The 26,196-nt window shown below is 36.3% G+C and overlaps 1 protein-coding gene across 1 annotated transcript in view; it reads left to right on the forward strand.

Moving 5' to 3' along the window:
- The window catches only part of DCTN2-p50 (dynactin subunit 2), a 220,623-nt gene that overhangs the window by 54,972 nt on the left and 139,455 nt on the right, over positions 1–26,196 (forward strand). The window contains exon 3 of the mRNA XM_090403300.1: positions 12,448–12,538. Within this exon, the coding sequence (XP_090259426.1) occupies positions 12,448–12,538 (91 nt within the window). The remainder of the gene's footprint in view (positions 1–12,447; positions 12,539–26,196) is intronic.

The raw sequence follows: 26,196 nt of genomic DNA on the forward strand, positions 1-26,196 counted from the left end.
GATGAGCAGTGGTTTCTTTGAGTGGAGGGTGGTGGAACCGTGGAATGCATTGCCTGGTAGAGTGGTGAGAGCAAGAACTGTCAGTGAGTTCAAGGAGTGGTATGATAGACTTTGTGTTTCCTAGGAAGGACCTCTTGCATGAGTCTCTTGACTCCATGGAGGTCTGAATAATAATAATGATAATATCCTTTCTTTTTCTCCTATCAACCAACTTCTGCAATTCACACACCATTATCAGTCAGAAATAATAAACAGTTTAAAACAGCAAGCCATCCCAGAGGGAAAAGACTGTTGAATTTGCAGAAAGCAAGAGATTGTATATAGGAAATAGTTTCTTTAAAAAACAAATGAAAATGGATCTGAAGATCATCAAATGGAAATGATTTTATTGAAATTTATTATATTATGATGAACAACATGGAAATACTAGATGTATCTGTTATCAAACAGTTTAATTATGATAGTGATTATAGGCTAGTGAGAGCAAAGATAAAAATAAACATCAAAAGGGAGAGAATGAAATTGTTAATGAAAAAAAAAAAAACACTAGAAGGTGAAGATATAATAAGCCATAAAGAAAAATTTGAGGAAATAATTGAAAGAAAGTTGAAAAAAAAAAGTATGAAGAAATCAAGATTATCTGATAGAATGGAGGAAATAGCTTTAACAATAACAGAAGTTATTAAAAGTTTTAAGAAAATTGTTATCAGCAAATAGAACTTCTAGAGAAAAAAAAAACTTACTTTACAGACACTTAATCTAATTTTAAAAAAAAGGGAATAATTAAGGAAAAGGAAACACAGAAGTAGCAAAGACAATATAGATGTTGTGTGAAATGTAGTGTTGCCAGATTTTGTAAAAAACCAAATACAGGGCATGGGTGACCAAAAGAATGATGATGCTTTATGCGATGAAATGCCATAGTTATTTTGGCAGCAGTAACATTTCTTTCATTGCTGGTATTTGGTTTTACAAAATAACTATCAATGCTTTTAGAACTGGAACTCGAAATGCTCAATTTGTGTGTCTGAGTGTTAATCTGTTGTGTAATATCCGATCTTTCCCCATGTGCAATACTAAATGTTCATCATTATGTTTTCCTTTTGCAATAAAATTCCATTTCGAATAATCAGCGTTGAAAATGCACTTTTGTTTTGGCATTGTTAAGGGCTTAAGGAAAGAAACAAAATTTTATTTATCTTTGTATAATTAATGAAGAAAATTAATTTACTTTTAATTATATATTTTATGTATTAACCAAATATCGCACATTCTAAAAAGGTGAGATATTATTTTTTAATAATTATTGAAATAACATCCATGTACTGTGCCGATACAGCACCACACAATATCCAAATTAGAACTGTTTGAATATAAGCAAATGCAATATATCTGTACAGAATTATAAATGAAATGCTTATACTGAATAAAAAGTGACCAATGAAAGGGACTGTTGCCGCCATCAACTGTAAACGTAATTAATTTCCTCGAATTGACAGTTTTTATGGCTTACAAATCAATTTAAATTGGATTATTCAAAAAGAATATTGAAAATTATAATTGCTTAACATAATATTTATAGTTTTATTATTATTATTATTATTATTATTATTCCTGATACCTCCAAGGAGTCCGAAGACTCATCGTGGGAGGACATCTACAATTCTCTCTACACCTAACCTCTACTACGAATCATCTCCATCAACGCCATCTACCGCCCACTTCCAACACCACCACAACTAGTAATTTTTGTCTGTAAATTGCGTGTGTTCTGATGGGCCGATTTGTATGTATTATCTTTATCTTATGTTTTATTATGTTCTATTATGTTTTATCTTTTCATTAAAAGTACAGGACATTAGGCTGTCCCTACAAATACAATACGGAACAGCAAAATTCGACATAAAATACAGGACATCTGGCAAGCATTGTGAAATGTGAAAGTTCAAAATCAAAAAACAAGATCAGAAAATATAATTTAAGAACATTTCAGAACGTAGTAGAAAACAAAGAAATCTGTGAAAATTATCATCAAACAAGGGTTACATGGAAGCTAAAAATGGATTCCAAAATTGAAAAGTAAGCAAGGAATACTACATTACAAGAGAGAAGAAATAATGAAAATGTGTAGTGAGTTTTATAGGGACCCATACATAGGCAAAGAAACAGCTACAAATCCTCTACTATATTTAGATGAAGCTAATACAGAACCACTGATCATGATGGAAGAATTATGGAAAGCCCTCAAGTTAGCAAAGAATAATAAAAGTCCTGGAGAAAATGATATATTAGCAGAACACATTAAATCAAGAGGTTCACTGTTTCATAAGATCATATTGGATATGGTCAGTGATATTTTAACTGCAGAAAAAATTCCAGTTCAGTGGCATAAATCCTTGATTATCTTATTACGTAGGCTGTTCAATAAGTTATAAGACTATATTTATACAGAAAACAGATTACCTTTAATCGTCATCATTTACATGGTCTTTTTCGAAGTAACTACCGTGAGACGCGATGCATTTGTCCCAATGTTGCGTCCACTTCTTAAACACATGTGAAAGTCATTTTTTTGAGAGTTCTTTCAAAACCACCTCCGCAGCTTTTACACATGCTTTGTTGCTTTCGAAATGGCAGCCTCTTAGTGGTTTCTTTAGCTGAGGAAACAGCCAGAATTCGCACGGTGCGAGATCAGGACTGTATGGAGGGTGTGGTAGGATATCTATGTTGTTTTTCTGCAAAACGTCCACTGCACAACCAGCAATATGTGGCCTTGCATTATCGTGGTGCAGTAAGCCATTGCACCACGATAATGGAAAAGGAAGCATCCATTGCTGAAGAAGCCATTCTTCAGCAATGGATGCTTCCTTTTGACGTGCTGTACCATTGTCCGTAAAATACCATCTGCATAGTATGAGCCGTTTACAGTATTCCCGGGTTCTACAGCGTGTTGGTAAACAATGCCTTCGCAGTCAAAAAACATTATGATAATAACTTTACCAGCTGATTTTACAATTTTTGCTTTCTTGGGGGGGGGGGCATTCACTGCTTTGTTGTTTCATTGTAGGGTCATAGTGATACAACCTAGCTTCATCTGCTGTAATGATGCATTTTAAGAAGTTATCGCCTTCTTGTTCCAGTCTTTCTTTCCATTCTGTGCACACATCCACTCGATGCTGCATTTGCTCTGGTGTCAAGAGTTTGGGAATCCATCGGGCGCAAACACGTTTCAGTCCCAAATGTTCAGCCATGATTGAGTGAACACTTCCCACAGAAATATTCAGGACAACATGCAGCTGGCGTACTGTAATTCTGCGATCCTCCTTGATGATAATCGCTGCTGTGTTGATCATTGTCTCTGTGATGGACGTTGAAGGTCTTCCCTTATGTTCAAGATCTTCCACATTTTGCCTTCCTTCCTTAAAAATTTTATGCCAGCGAAAAACACTTGCCCTCGACATTGCTTCATCGTGAAAAACTTCGTGTATCATTTTAAAAGTGTCCGATGCCAATTTTTGCAAACGCACACAAAATTTAATCACATAACGCTGTTCCAAGGATGCTTCCATTTCGACGACTGGTTGCGGCTAGGCATGCCGAAACAAGCTTGCGTTTAGTCACGTGACACTCTGGCACATCAGCTCGTATACGCCATCTATCAACCTCTTTTGCTAATACAGACAGCAACATTTCTTTATTCCACAGAAATTAATATTGTGGTGAGTGGTTTTGCGACAGTAAAATTAGTCTTATTACTTATTGAACAGCCCTCGTACATTAAAAGGGCAGATGATAATAACTATAGGCCAATCCATACTATCACAATTGTACAAAATGTTTATATCCATTATATTAAATGGGATCACAAGGCTCTTGGATGATACATAGCCATATGAAAAGCAGGATTCAGAGCAAGATTTTCTACAATAGATCATATCCACACTATTAACCAAGTAATAGAAAAAGGCAAACAAATGTAATCTTCCTGCATATTTAGCATTCATTGATTTTGAAAAAGCCTTTGATTCTCTATATTGGTCAGAAATAATAAACAGTTTAAAACAGCAAGCCATCCCAACAAAGTATATCTGATTATTAAAAGTTAGAACATCTGGGAAAGGAATTTGGTATTGGGAGAGGAGTAAGGCAAGGAGATCTTATATCACCCAAATTGTTTTCTGCTATGTTAGAAGGTCTTTAAGAACCTCTCATGGAAAAACTATGGAATTAGCATCAGTGGATAAAATCTTAATCCCTTGCATTTTACAGATGACATTGTTCTTTTAGAAAAACATAAAGAAGCTCAGGAAATGCTGAATGAACTTGATAGAGGAAGCAGAAAAAATGTTTAAAAATTAATCTGACTAAAACCAAACTGATGACAAATTCAGATCAACCTGATCTAAAATTAACAGATAGTCATATTGAAATTGTGGAGGATTATATTTACCTTGGTCAGTTAGTTTTAAGGAAAAACAAGACAGAAATAAATAGAAGAATCACACAAGGAAACAGAGGTTTTGGCTGTGTTAGACCACACCTGAACTATTGTGTCAGATTTGGTCTCCAGGATTTGAAGAGGATAAATTAAACTTGGAAAGCATGCAGAGGTGGATAATGAAAATGATATCAGGACTATATATCGTTGATTATGAGGATGGACTAAGGAAATGTGGACAGAAAAAGTTTGTTAAATAGGAGAGGTTGATACCTTTAAACTGAGAGGTAGTTATAGGGTTGACACTGGACGGTTCTTTTGTAGACAAGGGACCATTCCTGTAAGTTGCAAAAGGAAGTTATGAGCAATAGGATGAAGACTTTGCATGGAGGGGTGGTTGAATTATGGAATATTGCCTGATAGGATGGTGAGAGCACGAACGGTGAATCAGTTCAAGGAATGGCGTTGATAGACTTGGTGTTGTTTAGGATGGGCCTCTCACAATGAATCTTGTGATTCCATGGTGGTTCTGAATGATGATGATAATAAAAATTATGTTATTTTACTTATATGCCTAAAAAGAAAGCTCTTTAATGTGTTCATTATTCCAGTGTTTACCTATGGAAGGGAGACATGGGCAACAACTAAAAAACAAAAAAGCAGGTTGTGTGTGTGTGTGTGTGTGTGTGTGTGTGTGTGTGTGTGTGTGTGTGTGTGTGTGTGTGTGTGTATTCTGTCCCTTTGTTATTACATAACCAAGGGACAGGGACAGAATAAGAAATACTAGAATTAGAGAGATGACTGGTGTAGAAGATATTGTGAAGTGTTGTAAAGCATGTACAAAAGGTTTAACATGAGATGGTGTAGAAAGGGGGGGCTTATATCCAGCAGTAGATAGAAAGAGATGAGAGAAGAAAAATTAAACATTCTATAATTTTCTTCCAAATTGGTCTATTGTTTGCTGTGTTCTTGTTTGCATTTAGAGTTGACAGTAGCTCTACACAATACTTTAATTTTAGCCGAATCCCTTGCACCAAGAAATTCAGTCAGAATCATTATTGAAGAAACATGCAAGTTATATATATGACTAGACTCAAAAAAACTTTACTACTGCAGGCTTCTCCATTTCAGTATAACAACACATCAGTATAATTGATGCTCTGTGTGTAAGGAAGGAAGGCATCAGAATTTGTGGTAGTTGTGTGCACAGATGACTTATGTTGGGGAGTTAAGAAAGAAAGAAGATAGGGATTTGAGGAAGTTGTTGTGTGAGATAAAGGATAATAGTGTTGTTGAGAAAGTGGTTAGCATGTTACCCAAATATGATGATAGTGAGTTGTGAAGGAGAGGAGATGCTAATGAGAAGAGAGAGGGTTGAGTTGTGTGAGGCAAGCGTTCATGTATAAAGTGAATTTGAAGGGAAATTAGAATGGTCTAAAGTTGGATTGTATTTGAATGGGTTTAGTGTTGGACACTCTCCAATTGTCCAACACTGAAAACTGTTGTTTGCTGAGAGTGCAGTGTAGCCAAGGATCAGAGAGAAAGAGGCTGCAAATCAGGTTGTGGAAGGACAGAAGGAAGATGGATACAAGGTGGAAGAAGTGAATATGGCAGGACAGAGGATGCATTGTATATTCATGGAGATGAGAAGGATTTGAATAGAAATCAGAGGATCAGTGAAATGAAGGAGAGGGCAGTCAGACTGAGGAGAGGTGTACTCTAGCAGCTAGAGTTGGGAGTGATAGTATTGAATGGATAACCTCAAAGAGAGTGGAATTGTTATATTTGTTACATTAATTGGTTGGTATTCCCAGAGATAATTGGTACAGGCATAACTAGGTTGTCTGAGAATGATGTACTGCTGGGAATAGACTTTTTTGAAAGGATAAGGAAGATGAAAAGAGGAGGTAGGGCAAGGGCTGTGCTGTTAATGATAGCAGAGGAATTGTATCCACTAAGAGTAGAAGTTAAAAATGGTAATACATGTGAAGATTTTGAATTTGTTTGGTGTGAAGTTGAAATTAATAGAATAGTATATCTACTAGGCTGTTATAGTTCATGGAATGTAGAGAGAGAGCACTGATTGAATGTGAAATATTTAGGCAGATTGGTTGGGTGTGTAAAAAGAAAGTGACTTAATGGAAGATTTTAATTACGAGAATGTGGATTGGAAGGAGGTAGTGTTTGGGAATGGGAAGAGTGAATTTGTTGTATTTTTGAGAGATAGCTATGTTAAGCAGCATGTGTTAGAAGTAATTAAAGGTATTTGGCTGTTGGTTTTGATGATATCCTCGCAGGATATGGTTGTTAATGAGGTTGTTGATAAAATTATCACCAGTTGGTGAAAGTGATCATGAGGTAATAGTTTGGGAGGTCATTGTACAGGAAATTTTGCTGTCAGAAAGGGATATATGTGGAATTCTAGTAGGGTTTATTTAATGCTTCTGTGAAATTGGTGATTTTTTATCCATTTTATTGTGGTTTTTTTTTTTTTTTTTTTTTTTTTTTTTTTTTTTTTTTTTAGAATAAACTGATTTTTGTGTATATGTTGTATTTGGTATATTTCCTATTTTTTATATTTTTGATTATAAATAGTAAAGTAGTACTGTATAATGGTGCTAAAAACGTAATAACAATAGAGCAGTAACAAAGAGGAATGCTAGCCTAAAGCATGCAAGAGTAAATAAGTCTGTTTGTTCCATTGAAGATAATCATGCCATTGCAAAAACTAATGAGAATATCAATAATTAATTACTTTGGAAATATGAAGACTAAAAATTATTAGATGGATGATGAATAGGTAAAGTTGAAGAGAGGAAAAACTCAATGATTAGAGAGGCACTGGAAGGACAAGAAAGATAAGCAGGAAAAGGAGAAACAACAAGAGAGTGAATCAAGTAAGATATTTTACACCCACTGTCCAAAAAGAAACCGAACTTTTGATAGAAAATAAAACACAAGTCAATTATAATTATTCAAATCATTTATTTCAATCAATATACTCTCCCTCAGCTTCAATACAGTGTTTGGCACAGTCAATTAATTCGTTAAATGAGTTTTTTTATATTGGCTTTTGGGATACTGTTGAGGGTCGTGGTTACTGCCACTTGAACGGTTTCAGTGGTGTTGTATTGCTTTCCTTTCATCGGCAAATGAAGTCAGGGGAAGAAAAAGAAGTCGCATGGTGCTAAATCAGGTGAATACAGCCAGTGATCGAATACATAAACTTGGTTTTTGCTCAAAAACTGTCTCGCAATGTTCGAACGATGAGATGGTGCATTATCGTGCAAGAGTGACAGCTGTCTGCATCACGATATTCATGCCGTATGCGATGAATTCTCGTTATAGTGCCAAGGGTGCTAAATCAGGTGAATACGGCGAGTGATCTAACACACAGACTTGGTTTTTGCTCAAAAACTGTCTCACGGTGTTCGAACAATGGGATGGTGCATTATCGTGCAAAATTGACCAGCTGTCTGCATCACGATATTCATTCCATACGGCATGAATACACCCTCTGTCCAAAAAGAAACCGAACTTTTGATAGAAAATAAAACACAGGCCAATTATAATTATTCAAATCATTTATTTCAATCAATATACTCTCCCTCAGCTTCGATACAGCATTTGGTATGGTTAATTAATTCGGTTTTTGGGATACTGTTGAGGGTCGTGGTTACTGCTGCTTGAACGTTTTCAATGGTGTCGTATCGCTTTCCTTTCATCGGCAAATGAAGTTGGAGGAAGAGAAAGAAGCACAGGGTACTAAATCAAGTGAATACGGCAAGTGATCCAACACACAAACTTGGTTTTTGCTCAAAAACTGTCTCACAATGTTCGAACGATGAGATTGTGCATTATCATGCAAAAGTGACCAGCTGTCTGCATCACGATATTCATGCCGTACACGATGAATTCTTGCTATCAGTCACTTCAAGATAAAACTCACCATTGACCGTTTGGCCAGGCAGAATGAATTCTTTGTGGATAATGCCCTTGGAATCGTAGAAACAAATCAGCATTGTCTTTACTTTTGATTTCTCCAAGCGACTTGTTTTCAGATGCCCCTCTTCTGGTGGTCTCCACTCAGCACTCTGGCACTTTGTTTCAGGCTCATACTCGAAACACCATGTTTCATCGCTAGTAATGATCGTTTCAAGGAACTTTGAGTCCTTACGAGCGGTTTTAATGAGGTCCTTGCAGTGTTCAATTTGATACATTTTTTGGTCGTCGGTCAACTTGTGGGGAACAAATCGCAAATTTAATTTACAAAGGCCCAAATTCTCTGTCAAAATGTTGTGCATAGTTGATTTTGGAATCCCCAATTCATCTTCAATCAATCTCACAGACAATTTCAGGTTTTCTTTGATGAAATCATGCACTTTTTGGATGTTAACTTCGCTCAGTCCAGTTTTTGGACAGCCTAGCTTTTCATCGTCCTCAAGCGTCTCACGACCACTTTGAAATCGTTTAAACCACTCGTAAACTTGAGTACAGAATAAGCATCACCGTATGCTTTTTGAAGCATTTGATGCGTTTTGGTAAAAGTTTTATCAAAGGTTCACTCTTGGCACTATATTATGGCTTCTAATGAAACAAATGTCATAAACAGTTGACACAACACTAATGAAGGTTGCCACTTTCGACAACAAAAAGATACAACAGGTGGCGCCACTAGTTTCTTCTATTTTCAAAAAGTTCAGTTTCTTTTTAGACAGAAGGTGTATAATGATAATCAGGTAGGCAAAGTCTATTGTAAAAAGAAGAATATTGTATGGTATGGAGATTAGATTATAAAGCATATGCAATTGATGACTGTGTTGCCTACTTTCTAAATGCTAAAATCAAAAATTTAATTAATGTAATTGAAACACAAAAAAGATGATAGTTCTGTTAGTAACAAACTGTTTTGACTGGTGATAAATACAGCATGAGAGAGAATATGAAAGGCCTGCTGTAAGAAGCAAAAGTGAAGAGTGAGAAAGTGAAAATCATTAACTAGATATGATAGTGCTGAATTAGTAAGAAGAGCTATAATGGCAATTGATTCATTGTATATGTGGTGTAGGGAGCCCTTGGACGTGTGGAGCAAGTTTCAAGAAAGAATGATTTATATAAGAGGAATTTCCTTCATTTGCGTGTGTTTGGTGTCTGGAGAAGTTATTTATTGCGAAGTGGCCTGATACAGAGAGTTAGGGAAACTAGATTATGATGGGAGGTATGGTAAGAATGTGTGCAATATGAATGACTAAGTTATGCAACTGTATTAATGATACAAATATGCTTAATCGTGGAGTTGATAATGATGAAAGGATGATTGTGTGCTCATCTGGTTCAGACTTATTAAGTATGTGCAAGAATTTCTGCAAGTGAAGCATTAGATCTGAAAGTTGTCCAGTTGTGTCATGCAGACTACAGAAGTGAGTATACAAAAAAGCATGCAATATCATGGCTGTACACAAAATGTCAAGAGTATTGGGAACAGTGTGTGTGTGTGGGGGGGGAGGGTTGAGTTTGTTGCTTTAGTATATATGATGTGGCTTCAGATTATTGGCATTAGTGAGACCTAGCTCTCAAAAGTAGATATAACTAGTATCCATTTTTAGGAAGAAAAAACAAGATAGTGGGCATGATGCTAATGATACTGGCTGATTTGAATCCAATTATGGTAGAAATCTCTGATTGCAATATTAGTAACAGTATTCCACTTAGCAGTGGACTACTGCTTAACAACCAGACATTTTGAATAAAGCTACATTCCCTTTTTTTTCATTAAGAATTTGACCAGATGGTATGAATAAAGCTACATTCCTTTTTTTCATTAAGAATTTGGCCAGACGGTATGAATAAAGCTACATTCCCTTTGGGCAATTTGATTTAAAAAAAACACCTAACCTAACAGCCTAAATTATGATCATCTCCCTTGTAATATTTTTATATTTCGTACTTAATTTTTTTCCCATTCTGTTTCTGCCACCATGGCCAATAGCGATATGGGCATCATGCAATATCTGAAATATATCTTTGTGAGCATCATGCAATATCTGAAATGTTTCTTCAGTGTGAGCATAATATTTAATCAAATTTCCATATGCATATTACAATATCCATATATGATGTTTATATGTTATGGGCCAAGTCACTTTGGTTTTTGACTCTTTCATTTTTGATATCATCGGCAAATATGCTAATTTTGTAAAAATTTGAATGACCTGGGCAAAGTTCCCTTCACGTCTCCTGACAAAAGAAATCCAAAGAATCGCTCCTCCCCCAGCCTGTACTGCTTCTAATACTGCCAAAAAAGTGTCATTATTATCACTTTGCCCAACCAGATAATAGCAGTATTCATATTGACCCTTCAATGTGATAAATTATGATAACATGAAATTTATTACAGTTCCCAATTTTGTTTATCTTTATTCATAATGGTTAACTAAATGATTAACGGGCATTATAAATAATGCCCGTTAATCATTTAGTCCATAACATATATATTCAATTTTAGCATACATATCAACCCAGTATTGATTGATGAGTTGACCATATCTATATAGTGGATTTAAATTTTTCATCCATACCATCATGTGCATAAAAATTCATTGCTAAAACAGTTTTTCTACTTGTAGGTTTTCTACTTCCTGGACGTGGTAAATCAATGCAATATCCATCCTCTCCTCTGCAAAATAAAAGTGGATATTGGAGTGTGTCATAGACTCTGTGTCTCCCATATCCATTTCAGTTTAATGTCATGACAATGTAAGATTATGTCTCTGCAGATAAATTCTTACCCAGTAATGACAATTGCTACTTCATTAGCTGTGGGCACATTGAATCTGCCTGTGTGATATCCTGTCAGTACTCACTTTGCATGTATGGCCAGTCTTAGTTCTTGCACATTGTAAGCATTCTCTATAGCTGACTTAAAAGTTTGTATATATGTTATGCTGATGTAACATTCCTTGTAAATCAAATACAGTTTCTGAGTTCAACTCTGTGATCTATCTACAATGGGAAGCTGCTTGTTCAAAACAAAATAAATTTGTAAAAATTTATGGTCATTTGGTTCAACTGGCAACAAACTTCCAGCCAAATGGCACACTTGACCTTGCACCTTGAAAGTAGGCATAAACCCCCTTTCAACTATTTGCTTTGTACCAAATAATGTCGTCTGAAATGCAGAATTGTAAGCTCAAATAGTTTCAATAAATTGATGAGATTGTGGATGTTGCATTGTAATGAGTGATAATAATGGTTCAGGAGGAGCTGTGATTTCATTTACTTTCTATTCAAACAACATTCTGGGAGATTCATGTCTGTTGACAATCACAACTGTTGGATCAGTGGAATATCTTAGATTACAATTGTAAGAGAAAGCAGACCGTTCCTTATTATTCCAAGAAACTTCAATAATTCGCTATTTAGTCTCATATACCTTGCAACAGGAGTCAAGCGACTTAAAGAACTTGCTCTCCATCATGGCATATTGGGGAGAAAAAAAAAAATAATAATTATAAAAACTGCTAATAAACATAATAGTAATAATGAAAGAACTTAATATCACAATCTAACAATAGAAGTTAACAATATCTAAAAAATGTAACAATATTTGACCACGGGTAATAACGAAAGAACTTAACAATAGAATTTAACAATATCTGGCTACAAAATAGTGGCCAGATATTGTTAAACTGCAGTATGGGCTGTGGAGGGGAGGTAAAAAAAAATTAATCATTGCTCCATAATCTGGAGGTGTACATTGATGAAAATGCACACAAACCATCTTTGGAACATCCTCTGTCTATTGGTGAAGAGATCATCAAAATTGGTCAGTTTGTTCTCGAGTTATAAGCAAACATCGAAAACAGACTTCGCTTTATATATATATATATATTCAGTTTAAACTGAAAAAAATTTTTCAGTTTGAAAATAACAAAAATATAGATAAATATATAAATATTAGAGATTTTTTTTCTATTTGAACAATTTGCATATTTAGAGTATTTTTTCAGGATCAAAGTGAGAGTGTCGAGCAAGTAATTTTATCACCTTCTGAAGCATTTGATAAATTTAAAGGGAAAACTCTGATTGCATCAGCTGTTGGTAAGTTTAAAATTAATTTTGTATTCCAACTTTCACTTTTAAATATTTTAGTCATTTGTTTTGCTTTTTAAAGAAACATGATAAAAAAAAAAAAGCAAAACAGTTTTTTATACAATTCAGAGAGCAAAATCTGAGTTTAAATTTTTATCATCTTTCCTTTTATCAACGTTAGTAAAAATGAAGAAAAACAATAATTTTGCTTTATTTTAGAAGCACATTTTTTTGTCTTGGTTGAGGTAATTGTAGTTTTGTTTCCAGAGGAAATGACAGCCTACTTGTACACTATGTCAGGTATCTACTAAGAGTGATATAATAGAAAATGTGCTCAATAATTTCTTTCTTTCTTTCTTAGTTAATCATTTTTATCTGATGATGTAGAGATACTGAAAAGAGTACCCTACTTCTAAATTATACATTTTTGGTCGTTTTATAATAGAAATACAATTTTATTAATACAGACCAGTATTTTACAATAAAAACATTTATTCAAACCTACCAGTTTCGTTAGCAAACTGTCTGGCTTTTTCAAGGCATTACGGAGATATGAAAGTTAGTAAATGCAAATTAAAAGGAACATAAAAAACGTAAACCAAACTAGTATCTATGGTTACACGTTTCGCGTGACAGAAATGACTTATTCTTATTCATTATCACATTACAAGTCTACAAGTTGTAGACTTGTAATGTGATAATGAATAAGAACAATAAGTTAGTAAATGCAAATTAAAAGGAACATAAAAAACGTTGTAAACCAAACTAGTATCTATGGTTACACGTTTCGCGTGACAGAGATGACTTATTGTTCTTATTCATTATCACATTACAAGTCTACAACTTGTAGACTTGTAATGGTTTACAACGTTTTTTATGTTCCTTTTAATTTGCATTTACTAACTTTCATATCTCCGTAATGCCTTGAAAAAGCCAGACAGTTTGCTGGCGAAACTGGTAGGTTTGAATAAATGTTTTTATTGTAAAATACTGGTCTGTATTAATAAAATTGTATTTCTAGTACCCTACTTCTTTCAGTGTCTGGATACTACCTTGACATCTTTCCATCGTACTCTTTCAATTTGTTTTGGATGTCCCTCTGCTATGTCTTTTGCCTCTGGGTCTTTCCCAAGCCTTTTTTAGATATCTTGTATTTTCCATTCTGTGCAAAAACATCTGAATTACGTTTCCTGGATAATCGTTTTTAGCAGTTTTACTCCTGCCCTTGTTGTTATTGTTTCATATTTTATGTCTCTTCTGTGCCTTCAATCTCCTTTCTACTCTTAGTAGAAATCTCATTTTGGTGGTTTGCATTTGGCTGAACAGTTTTGTCAGCAGTCATACATCACAACTGTAGATCAGTATTGGGATTATAAACTTAGTGGTAAACTGACAGTTTTGTTTTCTTGCTGATTTCTTTTTTTTACTTTAAAAACCCTGTTCAGCATGTTGTACAATCGTGCATTTCTCCACAGTTTCTCACAGCAGCCTCTGCATTGTCACTGATGCTCTGCAAGAGACATGGCATTCCTGTCTACTCTATGAAATTCAAGTATACAGTCCACACCACTTTCTGATTTATAGTATGGAATGCTTTCTAAAAGTCAACAAAAACAGGAGTAAACATTTTTATTTTTATAGAACTTTCTCTACAATTACTCTTAGCATTAATGTTTGTTGCAGTGTTTCTGATTCTTCTAAATACTGCTTGCTCATCTTCCAGATTTTCTGCCATTAGTTTCCTTATTCTTTCCATTAATATCATCATAAGTACTCTACCCACATGACTAGTTAGAGCTATTGTTCTATACTTTTTGCAGCCCATTTTGCTTTGTTTTTTGTGAGTGAGTATTAGAATCGATCTTGCCCATTCTTTTGGTGTTTTGCCTTCTTCCCATGCTGTGTTACACAACTGGTACATTTGTCTATTATCACTTTGCCACCATGTTTTAACAATCTCATCCCTTCTCCCTCTGTGCTGCTTGGTGATGATATTTCCTTCAATTAACTGCTTTTGGACCTCAACATATAACTCTGAGCAGTATTATTATTACATAGGCAAAGTGAATACTAGATCCAACATTATTTCAAAACCGAATGTTTGTGGAAACTATGAAAATTTCATAAGTTGATCTGAGAGCTTATGAGAATATAATTCTTGGCATTCCCGAGTTGTCTTATCTTGCACTACTTAAAAGGCATGAGCGCTGCCCAAGCATCCATATATTCGCCTTTTATTAGTGCATTTAATAAAGCTTTCACTGGCCTAACAGCTCTTTCAAGCTGTTTACAAACTTTCATGATTTCTGCAAACATTTAGCTTTGAAATAATGTTGGATCTAGTATCCACTTTACCTATGTAATTCTACATCACTGAAGTGAAGCCTTATGGCTCTTTCTTTTAGTAAGTATTATTATTATTATTATTATTATTATTGTACGGGTGCATCCATGGAGTCGGAAAACTCATTGCAGGAGACTCAAACTTTCCACACAATCTATCATACCTCTCCTTAAATCCATTTACAGACAAAGCATTCACAACTGACTCTGGCAACCCATTCCACTCATTCACAACTCTATAAGCAAAAAATCTAGTCCTCACAGCCCTACTAACTGCACCTTTATTCAACTTCTAGGGATGATCCCTTGTTCTGGCCCCTCTAGCCAAGTGTTGAAACATTTCCCTTGCATCAATCCTATAAAATCCTTTAAGCAACTAAAATGTTTCTATCATATCCCCTCTTTTTCTCCTATCAACCAACTTCTGCAATCCACGCACCCTCAGTCTATTCTCGTAGGGAACATTCCACATACCATTCACCATCTTGGTCACTTGCCTCTGAATCTTCTCTGCTGCTTCCTCATCCCCCCAAGAAACCCGGGCAACCAAATCTGAGCACAGTAATCCAGGTGTGGACATATCAAGACTCTATAAAGAGTAATAACAATTTTATCTCTGCTTGTTAATGTATTCTTCAATAGCCACGTACTCTTATGGGCTACCTTAGCAACCTTAGCTATGTGTCCTCTAACCTTTACCTCTCTGTCTACCACCACCACCATCCTTAAATCTCTAGCTTCATCTGTTTCTGGAGTACAGTTCCATCAATGTGGTACACAGCTTGTAATCTATTTACCCCAAAATGCATAACTTTACATTTCTCCACATTATCTTTTGTTCATACTGACAGCCCATTTAAATTGTCCTGCAGGCTCTCCACATCACCTTCATTGATTTCGCATCAGCAAACAGCTGAATATTTCCTTTCAGGTTATTTCTTATATGATTTATGTACAAGGGGTGCTTAAGGGTCAAAGCTGTATAACTGAGAGGAGACCTCCACATAGCCTTTAAAGGAATGCGGAGAACCAAACAGGGCTTCTGACCTAATGTCCAATCCTCACCTTCTCGTGGTGCACCCTGTTGGGTATCTACTTTGATACTGAACGAACGAGGATGGGCTGGCAATTTGGGATTTAGCCGACCAAATTGTATTCTTATTGGTTAAACCAAAATAAAAATGATGGTACAACATGACAAAATTTCATGCCGGCTGGGGCGTCGCCCGGTTAAACAAGGCCCCCGTTGTTTTCGCCAGGGAACCAGGGCGAACAGCGAAAAGTCGGCTACTGGAACAAATCTGAAAACAAACCCCAACTCAACATCACCAGAGTTAAAGATCGGTACTATCAACGTAAGAAGCCTGAATGGCAAAGAAATGGAGCTAGCCGAGGAATTAGATAAGTACCAGATCGACATAATAGGGGTGACTGAAACAAAAAAGACCAAAACTGGTGAAATCTTTCTGAGCAATAAATACAAAATGTTATATTCAGGCAATGACAATCAAGGAAAAGAAGGAGTAGCCATAGTGTTCAACACAAAATACGAGGCTAATCTTCTTGAATGGCAGTCAGTCTCAAGTAGAGTCATGTGGGCAAATATGAGAATGGGGAACTGGACAATGAGACTTATTTGTGCCTATGGTCCCACAGAAGGTTCTACTAAGGTAGAAGTGGAGGAATTTTTTGATGCTTTAGAAAAAGCAACTGACACAATGAAAAAGGAAAAGTTGGTCCTTGTTGGGGACCTAAATAGCAGAGTAGGAAATGATTGTGAGACATACAAAAATATTTTGGGAAAATTTTGAGAAAAGAGCAAAGCTAATAATAATGGCAAATATCTGTTGGATTTCTGCTCAGGACATGGACTGGTTATTACTAACACCATGTTCCAACATAAAAATGTGCACAAATTCACATGGAGAGAAGAGGCTAGGAATAAGAAAAGTCTCATTGACTATGTTATTGTTGATAGTGATGTTTTCTCCCTGGTGCAGGACACCAGAGTGTACAGAGGATTTGAAATTGGAAGTGCTCACTATTTAGTCTTGAGCAGGATAAAATTGAATTTCATATTGAAAAGAATAACATGTAAGAAAGTTTTAAAGCGAATAAAAGTTGAGCAGCTCTCAGATGTGAACTGTAGACTAAAATACAGAAAGATTATTGAAAAGAAAATGAAAGAGTTTGAGAACAGGAATCAAACCTTGGAGATTCAGTGGGAAACTCTGAAGAAAACATTGATTGATTCTGCCAGAGAGGCATGTGATGAGGTTGTGTGCAAGGATAAAAAAATCAGAACTCCCTGGTGGACACAGGAAGTTAAAGAGGCAGTGAAGGAAAAGAAGAAAGCATATCAAAAGTTCCTTGCAAATAAGTCAGCTTTTACTCTTACAGAATACAGAGACAAATGTAAGAAAGCTAAACAGTGTGTAAAACTAGCTAAACAAAAAGTCATGGGAGGACTTTGGCAAGAATATAGAAAATAAATATCAAGAAGGTGGGAAAATATTCTGGAGGTTGTTGAAGAAGCTTAGGAATGGAGGAAAGAGTGCTGTAAAAGGAGTTAGAGATGATAAAGGTGACATGAAAATGGGAGAAAAAGATATCCTTGAAGTATGGAGTAAATACTTTGAAAAACTGCTAAATGAAACAAGCAGTAATGACAGCACAGTGATAAAAAACACTGACCAGGCATGCAGTCAGGAATACATATCCATACTCGAAGTAGAAAAAGCCATCAAAGGCTTGAAATGTGGAAAGGCAGCAGGAGTAGATGATATTCGACCAGAAATGCTGAAGTATGGTGGTATGAAAGTCTTACAGTGGCTGCACTGCATAGTTCAGAAAGCCTGGACAGAGGGACGAATTCCCGATGATTGGAGTAGAGCTCTCGTAGTACCCATATATAAAAAGGGAAATAAAACTGAATGTGAGAATTACAGAGGTATTTCCCTACTGAGTGTTCCTGGCAAAATCTATGCAAGTATACTTGAGAAACGGTTGAGAAGAATTGTGGAAGAAAAGCTTGGTGAAGAACAAGCTGGATTCAGGCCAAATAGAGGCTGTCAGGATCAGATGTTCACTTTACGACAAATAGTCGAGAAAGCATGGGAATATAACAAAGATCTGTATTTAAGTTTTGTCAATTTGGAAAAGGCATATGACAAGGTGCCAAGAGAGAAGCTATTCAATACGCTGCAGTTATATGGTGTCAATGGGGCATTATATCAAGCAATACTTAGTCTTTATTTGAGTTGTGAGTCAGCAGTTAGAATTGAAGGAAGTAGAGGAAGATGGTTTAATGTTAAATCTGGTGTGAGACAAGGATGTACATTATCCCTTCTGTTATTCATTATCTATATGGATCACATTATGAAGGAAAGTGGTATTAAACCTGATATCAAAATTGGAGATGTTAATGTCAGCTCTTTGCTTTATGCGGATGATGTTATACTTCTAAATAAATCCGCTACAAGTGTGCAAGATTCTCTGACTAAATTGAATTGCTGTTGTAATAGATATGGTATGAAGGTCAGCAATAAAAAGACAAAGACAATGAAAATAGGCAGAATCATTGAAAATGTCAACTGTGTTGTGAATGGAGAACCTGTGGAACAAGTAAAACATTTCAGCTACTTAGGCACGATTTTTACTGAAGATGGTAAATTAAATATAGAAATAGACAACAGAAACAGCAAAGCTGGTATGGTGGGAAGTCAATTGAATAAATTCATATGGAATAAGAGAGAAATTAGTCGGAACACTAAATTAGCTGTATACAAGACTGTGTTCAAACCAATTTTAACTTATGGATCTCAGAGCTGGGTCAGAAGTAAAACACTTGACCAAAGACTAGAGACCGCAGATATGAGAGTCCTGAGAAAGATTATAGGCGTGAACAGATGGCATCAATGGCAATATCATATTAAAAATGAGGATATTAGGAAAGAACTTGACATTGTCAGCATCCAGGAATGCGTTAGCAGAGCTAATCTCAGGTGGTATGGTCATTTAAATAGAATGGGAGAGAAAAGATTAGCAAAACAAGTGTTCTCTGCCAGGTTGGCAGGAAAACGACCCAGAGGAAGACCAAGATATAGGTGGATTGATACGGTACAAAGTGCCTTAGAGGATAGAAATATAAGATCTGATAATGTTGGAGTCTTGACAAGTAACAGACTGATTTGGAGGAATATTGTAGATAGGAAGTTAGTAATGATGTAATTTTTTCATGTAGTACTCTCATATCCTGTACACCCCTTGAGGGTACATGGCAGGAATTTGATGATGATGATTTATGTACAAATGAAACAGTACTGGTACCTGATATGAATCTCACAGCACACAACTAGTTACCTGTTTTCACCTTGATTTTGTCTCTCCATATACCACTTTTTGATATCTGTCCAGCAGCCACCCTCTTATCCACATAACTAGTGCCACATCCACACCCATTGGTTTTAATTTGCATAACAGTGTTCAATATGGTATTCTGTCAAATGCCTTTGCGAAATCCAGCAGTCATCGTATAGCCATTTCCTTTATCCAACCCAGCTGTTACTTATATTATAAGAAGTTAGTAAATTACTAAGGCATGACCTAACCTTTACAAAGCCATGTTGCCCCCACATACAGTATCATATCTTTATCCACCCATTCTTGAATTCTCTCTTTGACCAACTTTTCCAGTACTTTTACCATCACCTGAGAAACTGATTGGACTATAATTTGCTACTGCAGTCTTAGAACCTCCCTTATGCAAGGGAATTATTTTGCCCTCTTTCACTCCGATGGAACACTACCAGAGCTGAGACTTAAAGAGCCTAGTTAGAGGCATTGCCAGTTCCCTTTCACATTCTTGCAGAACCTTAGTTGATATCCCATCTAATCCCACAGCTGTATTTATATTATGATTCTGCAGTATCCTAAGAACCACCAATTCATCTACCTCTGTCCCCACGTCATTGTCTGTCACATATATTACATCAGTAACCTTGCTTGGATGATATACACTTGCAAAGTGGATACTCAGTAACTCAACTATTTTATCTGCTTCTGTCACCATGTGACCCTCATCACTTATTAAGGTTAATCTTTAATGATCATTCTTCTTCTTACTTGCCAGATAAAGAAAGAAGAACTTTTTGGGATTTCCTTTGGCCTGCTCAGCTAATTATTCTTATAATCTGATTTTGCCTTCCTTGCCATGCTAGCCACCTTTCTTTCCTGAGCCTTGTACTGTTCATGAATTTGCTCATCACCTTTCTTCTTATATACCCTTCGTAGCATTTTCTTCTGTAGCCCATGCTTAATGATATTACTCATCCACCTAACTTCTATCTGATTAATCCACTTTACCTTAGGTATACAATTTAATATTGCTTCTTCTAGATGACCCTTGACTATCACCCATGTACTACTAACATCCTTACCCTGCAGTGATTGATTCATCCCATGACACAGATTTACATTTCCTCCTAAGCTTATCATAATCACCTGCCTTGTAGTTCCACGTATATACTCCTTCTTGATGGCATATTCCTCATGTTTGCAATCTCCCAAGTCAGGATCCCATGGTAATGTTTTCCACTCAGAGGCAATGTGGCCAACTTGGTTATGGACAGCTCTTCTGATCCTATGACCAGGTCCAGTACTCTCAAATCTCATTGATCTCTCTCTCTCTCTCTCTCATTTCTTCTGTGTCAATCAAGATTTCTCCATTTTCATTTTTTATGGTTCTCTTCTTTGGATTCAATTTCTTGTTGATGTTTCTGATCATCTTATATACTTTTCTGTTCTATATTTTTATATTGCTTTTCATTTTATTCCCCATTCCAAATATTTAAACTATATTGCACTTCTTCCTCTGATTGTACCACCTCTTCAGCAAAAATGAATTCCAAAAATTCCACAGAATTTCCAAATAGTTTGGTTTTCATTCTGTAGGTCTTGCTATTGTCCCTCAGTATAGTGACAACACTGAGCTTGAGGGTTCATCCCTCACCTCTGCTGTTGTCACAGATTTTTCTGATTTCCTAATTTTGTGTAAAAGAAATAATATATTTACTGTACTCTCTGCATATAGTATTGCTTGGACAACAAAACACTAATGCTAATATTTATTAATGATTTCCATGTGAAACATCACATAATGTAGATTCCTGAAACCATGTTAGGTAGCTCCCACTGATGCAAAACACACTATTTAAATTATTTTTTTAAATCCTTGCATGCAATTTAGTCCGTTCTGTTAAATTCTTATATGAAAAACTGCATTACTTCATCACACATGTTCAGTGGATAGCACAGTGAATATTTGAAGCAATAAAGAATGATTTGATCATCTTCAAGTAAACTACAGAATATTTTGACTATCATTTGTATATTTGCTATTAGAGTACTCAATTGTCTTTTGGTAAAAACTGATCTCTAGAGAGCAAATTCCCCAGGTGGCAGATGGTGGGATCCATCATATATGGTTGGGTCTTTAATATATTGAATAAGGACCTGTGGACTAACAGGGCCCTAGGGCTGTCATCTTAATAGTAATGGTAGCAGCATCCCTAGGGTCCCCCAGCTGGGTTTGCTCTCTTTTACTTATTTTGTGACAGACCTCGTCACCTTTCCTGTCTGGTCTTTCTTGACCAACTCCTGTCTACATCTGACCCCAATTCTGTTAGAATAGTCAAGGACAAAGGGTCTTTCTTCTTCCTACCTTAATCTCTTATTGTACAGGTAGAGGGAACTCATAGGCAGGGTGAAGATGGTCATTCTAGGGGTAGAGGTCCCTGATGATACCTTCTCTGTGTGTGGCCTAGTACAGTCTGGGAGAAGGTACACTCTGAGAATAAAACTGTTGTCCTCCATGTTGGTGGGGGCAGATTAAGAAGAGGGTTGGCATCTCTTATAAAATAAACCTATTGCTATCTATCCTTGGGAGAAAAATGGAACCATACAAAAATTTAAGAAAAGAAATTGTTCATGAACACGAACTTTGATATTTGAACATGGAACATACTGAGTTTAAGTGGAAAATTAGAAGTAGTATTAAAAGAGGTTACTGAAAAACATAGATTTGATGGTTTCGACAGAAACAATAAAGGAAGGTTCTGGATCGGTACACAATAAATAACGGAAAAAACTCACGTAGAAAGATTATTTATTAGTATAATTTTCACCTGTGTGTCACAGGCATCTTCAGTACATTAAGCTCAAAATTAAACACTAACTGACAATTCCAAAAAGTGCCACCTAAGTAGCTGGTGTAAGATAACTAAAAAGGTCAATAGCTTTCCTAAAAAAAAAAAAAAATTAATACAATAAAAAGTTAGGAAAGATTAGCTGATTTGTAAAGTACTATCTCCCATAAAGGGGATAGACGTAAGCCGTCGAATCTAAGTTAGGAGAATGAAGTTGAGTTTCACATGTTTCTTTATAAAGGCGTTCCATGAGAAACTGACTTTTGTGAAGAACTCTTGTCTTTCTCCAATGAACTCTGTGTCTAGTGAAGATGGCATGTTCAGAAAGTCGCGACTTTTCAGGTTTAAAGTATTCAATATAAGATTGGTGTTCTTCTAGCCGAATAGAGGCAGATCTTCCCGTTTGTCCGAAATAAGATAATCCACAAGAGCACGGAATCTGGTAGACACCTGGATGATTAAGATGTGGAAGCTTGTCCTTAGGAGAAGTGAGAAAGGTGGAGATTTTTCTAAACGGTCGAAAGGCAACAAAAATATTCAGTGGTTTTAAAACTTTTGCTATACGTTCACTGATGCCTTGTACATAAGGGATAGTAATGCGCGTTATTTCCTCTGTGTTTGAAGAGGAAGACATATTAAAACTACTCAAAGTTCTTTCAATGAAGCAATTCTTATAACCATTAGATAGAAAGGAAGAAGTTATGTATTGTAGTTCTTTCTGTAAAAGATCGTCTGTAGAACAAAAGGAGTGGGCCCGATGAACCAGTGTTTTAATAGTTCCTGCCTTTTGACTGGGATGGTGATGAGAATCCGCATGGATATAATGGCCTGTATGAGTCTTCTTTCTATAAACTGAGAAATGTAGGTTACCATCTGGTTGGCGAACTTCCCTTCCAACTACTAACCGTGCTGAAACTTGCTTAACTTTTTGCTGAGCCATTAGTAACAGAGGCTCTACCAATCAACCAACCTTTGTAGGCAATTTGCTGTGAATATTGAAACAGAGTTTGTTCTGAGATTAATCACTCATTAGATTATAATAAGTTGGCTCAGGCATGGAGGACCATCAGGTGCATGAGAACATCAAACTGTAGATCACATCCAGTGAAGATAATACCTATAACGGCCTGGATAAGTCATTTTAAGAAACTTCTGACAGAGGATAGGAAGGAATACATTGAAGTAGTGGATCCATTTTTGGAAGGTGAGGTGTAAGATGCCTTGGTAAGGTCACTTAAATTGAAAGGCAGCTGGCCCAGGAGGCCAGCTGCCTTTCAATTTAAGTGACCCATGGAATTATGGAAGTGACCAGCTGCTAAGAATAATAACAAGAATGTTCACTCATGTTCTAAAACAGGGGTCTTCAACCTTTCAGGTGGTGCGGGTCGCATTAAAAATTTCAATGAAGCCCGCTGGCCACTAAGCTGTACTGCGGTATTTAGAATTGTAAGATGCTTTCCAGATTCACAAGGAACGCTGTGCATTTGATACTTCACATAAAATCCTATAAAAATAAACAAACTCAGCTTTAAGACCGTAGGTAGGAGTCGGGTTCATGATAAGTAAATACAATCAATACTTGAAAAAAGATAATGAAGAAAACATTCATTTTTTTTACAATGTCAATGGGAAACTTGGCAATGCTTTGCCTTGTCCAGCTTGTCAATGTCGGAATTCGCTATGCGCAGAGTATTCTCGAGATGTTGGTCCATAATCTGAGTTTTTGTCGTGGACTTCACATGCTTCGTTCTAGAGAAGAACTGCTGACATAAATATGTGCTTCCTAACAAAGTGCACATCTTCAAAGCATGCTGGCGAAGATTAGGGAATGCATCCTCAGAAATGTAGTCTTTGTAAAATGTAAGCAAGGGCACATTGAATAATTTTTCTTTCAAAGAAGAGTTGTTTTGGAGTTCAAGCAGCATTTCTTTTCAGTGTCAGTGCTGCTGAAATGCCAGCATTCCTGGCATTTCAGCAGCATTGACACTGAATGGCATTGAAAATAAATGTAAAGAAGACTGTTGGTTACGAAAATCACTAAATCTCTCTTCGAACTTGCTTCGCAACACGGCTACTTTTGTAGCGTATTCATCAAGAGATGAACAGTTGGATTCAGTGAGAAGCTGAAAATGAGTTAAGTCTTTTTTTTTGCAAGTTGTGCCTCCCAAAGTTTGAGCTTGGCCACAAAAGCTTTGATGTGATCAAACAGAGTGTGCACCAGTCGATCTTTGGTTTGTAGCCTCATATTTAGGTCATTCATATGCAATGAGATGTCGGTCACAAAGGCAAAGTCTGCCATCCACTTCGGATCGCTGAATTCTGCAATCAGATTCCCCTTGGTTTGCGTGAACTGCTGTAATTTGCTCCTTAAGTCAAAGACTTTTAAGAACCTTCCCTCTGCTCAACCAATGTACATCACTATAATAAACCACATCGCTGTGGTCCGCTTCGCACTCTTTGGTCAAAAACTTGGAATTGACAATGATTCACTCCTCTTGCCCTAATAATGTTGACGACAGTCGCAATAACTTTCATGACATTCTCAAATCTAATAGTTACGCACAAATTCTCCTGGTGGATTAAACAGTGGTAATGGATGAAATCTTTTCCTTCTAGTTCTTGTTCTTTCTGTAGCAGGGCAACAAACTCTTCGTTCTTTCCCTCCATGGCAGGCACCATCAGTTACCTCACCCTTGAGCTTGGTTAAGCTGAGGTCAAAACACTGGAGCATTTTCTTGGCAACTTCAAGAATATCAGTGCCTTTCGTCGTTCCCTTCATAGGTACGAGCGCTAGCAGTTCTTCTGTCACAGTGAATTGTTGATCAATTGCCACAGACAAAGATAACCAGTTGTGCTGTATCCTTGACATCTGTGCTTTCATCTAAAGCAAGTGAATATGACATAAATTTGGATGACCATTTTTTAAAGTTCCTTTAATGTCATTGGCAAGTTCTTCGACACGTCGTGCTACAGTTGCCCTCAGACAAACTCAGTTTTTTAAACATTTCCTTATTATTTGGGCACAGAATTTCCCCAGTAGCGATGAGACACTCTTTCACAAACTCGTCGTCCAAGAAGACTTTTGATTTTTTAGCAATTTTTTCAGCTTACATAACTTACTTTGACGCATGATTTGCTCTCTTCCCTCTGCCTTTTAAATGTACCCTGCTGGCATTTTAAATCAATTTGGAGACGGTTCACTTTGTCCACCCAAAGCTGCCCTTGAAGGTGATCGAAATTGGATGCATGCTTTGTCTCATAGTGTTGATTTATATTGTATTCTTTTGATACTGACATTGATTCACAACAAATTAAACACACTGGCTTATCGTTGATTGGCACAAAAAAGGTACAAATTGGCCCACTTTTCATTAAAAACCCTACAAGAATCACTTGATTTATGCTTTCTACTCGTAGAAGCCATAGCGATGGAAGGTGAACCCAAAAAATTATCCCAAATGGCTGTGTAATGGTTATTATCCACCCAATATGTCTCACACTAATGAAAAATGTCTGGCAATATAAAACCACAATAGGCTATGGTTGACACAACGAACCTGCTTACGCTTATACAGGAATATCACACTGTTCACAACTGACTGACTGTGGATGAGATCTTCTTGTATTTATATGAAAATAATGAAGTATTGAGAACCTTCGAGATGTATCTGGAAGGCACTAGACAGCGCACCGGAACGAACTACTGCTTCAGCCATCTACCTGCGATGTTAGTACTAGTACTTAAGTACCACTTGGTGCTGGTAGATGGCTGAAGAAGCAGCATGTCTATTTAATATTTATTTTTATAGGATTTTATGTAAATATCAAATGCACAGCGTTCCTTGTGAATCTGGAAAGCATCTTACAATTCTAAATACCGCAGTATAGCTTAGTGGCCTGTGGGCTTCATTGAAATTATTTTTTATTTAATTGCGTTTTAATGTTAAGTAGTTACTTTTTTCAAAATGGCTGGCGGGCCATGGTAAAGAGCTCCGCAGGCCTTGCATAGACCCCCTGCTAAAAGATGTAATTCCTGATGAGTGGTCATTATCATATGTAACTCCCATCTTTAAAAAGAGTAATGATAATGATCCTTCAAATTGCAGAGGCATTCATGTG

Source organism: Typopeltis vanoorti, chromosome 13 (genome assembly GCF_054136105.1).
Source record: "Typopeltis vanoorti isolate ZY-2024b chromosome 13, IOZ_Tvanoo_1.0, whole genome shotgun sequence".
Classification (NCBI taxonomy): Eukaryota; Metazoa; Arthropoda; class Arachnida; order Uropygi; family Thelyphonidae; genus Typopeltis; species Typopeltis vanoorti.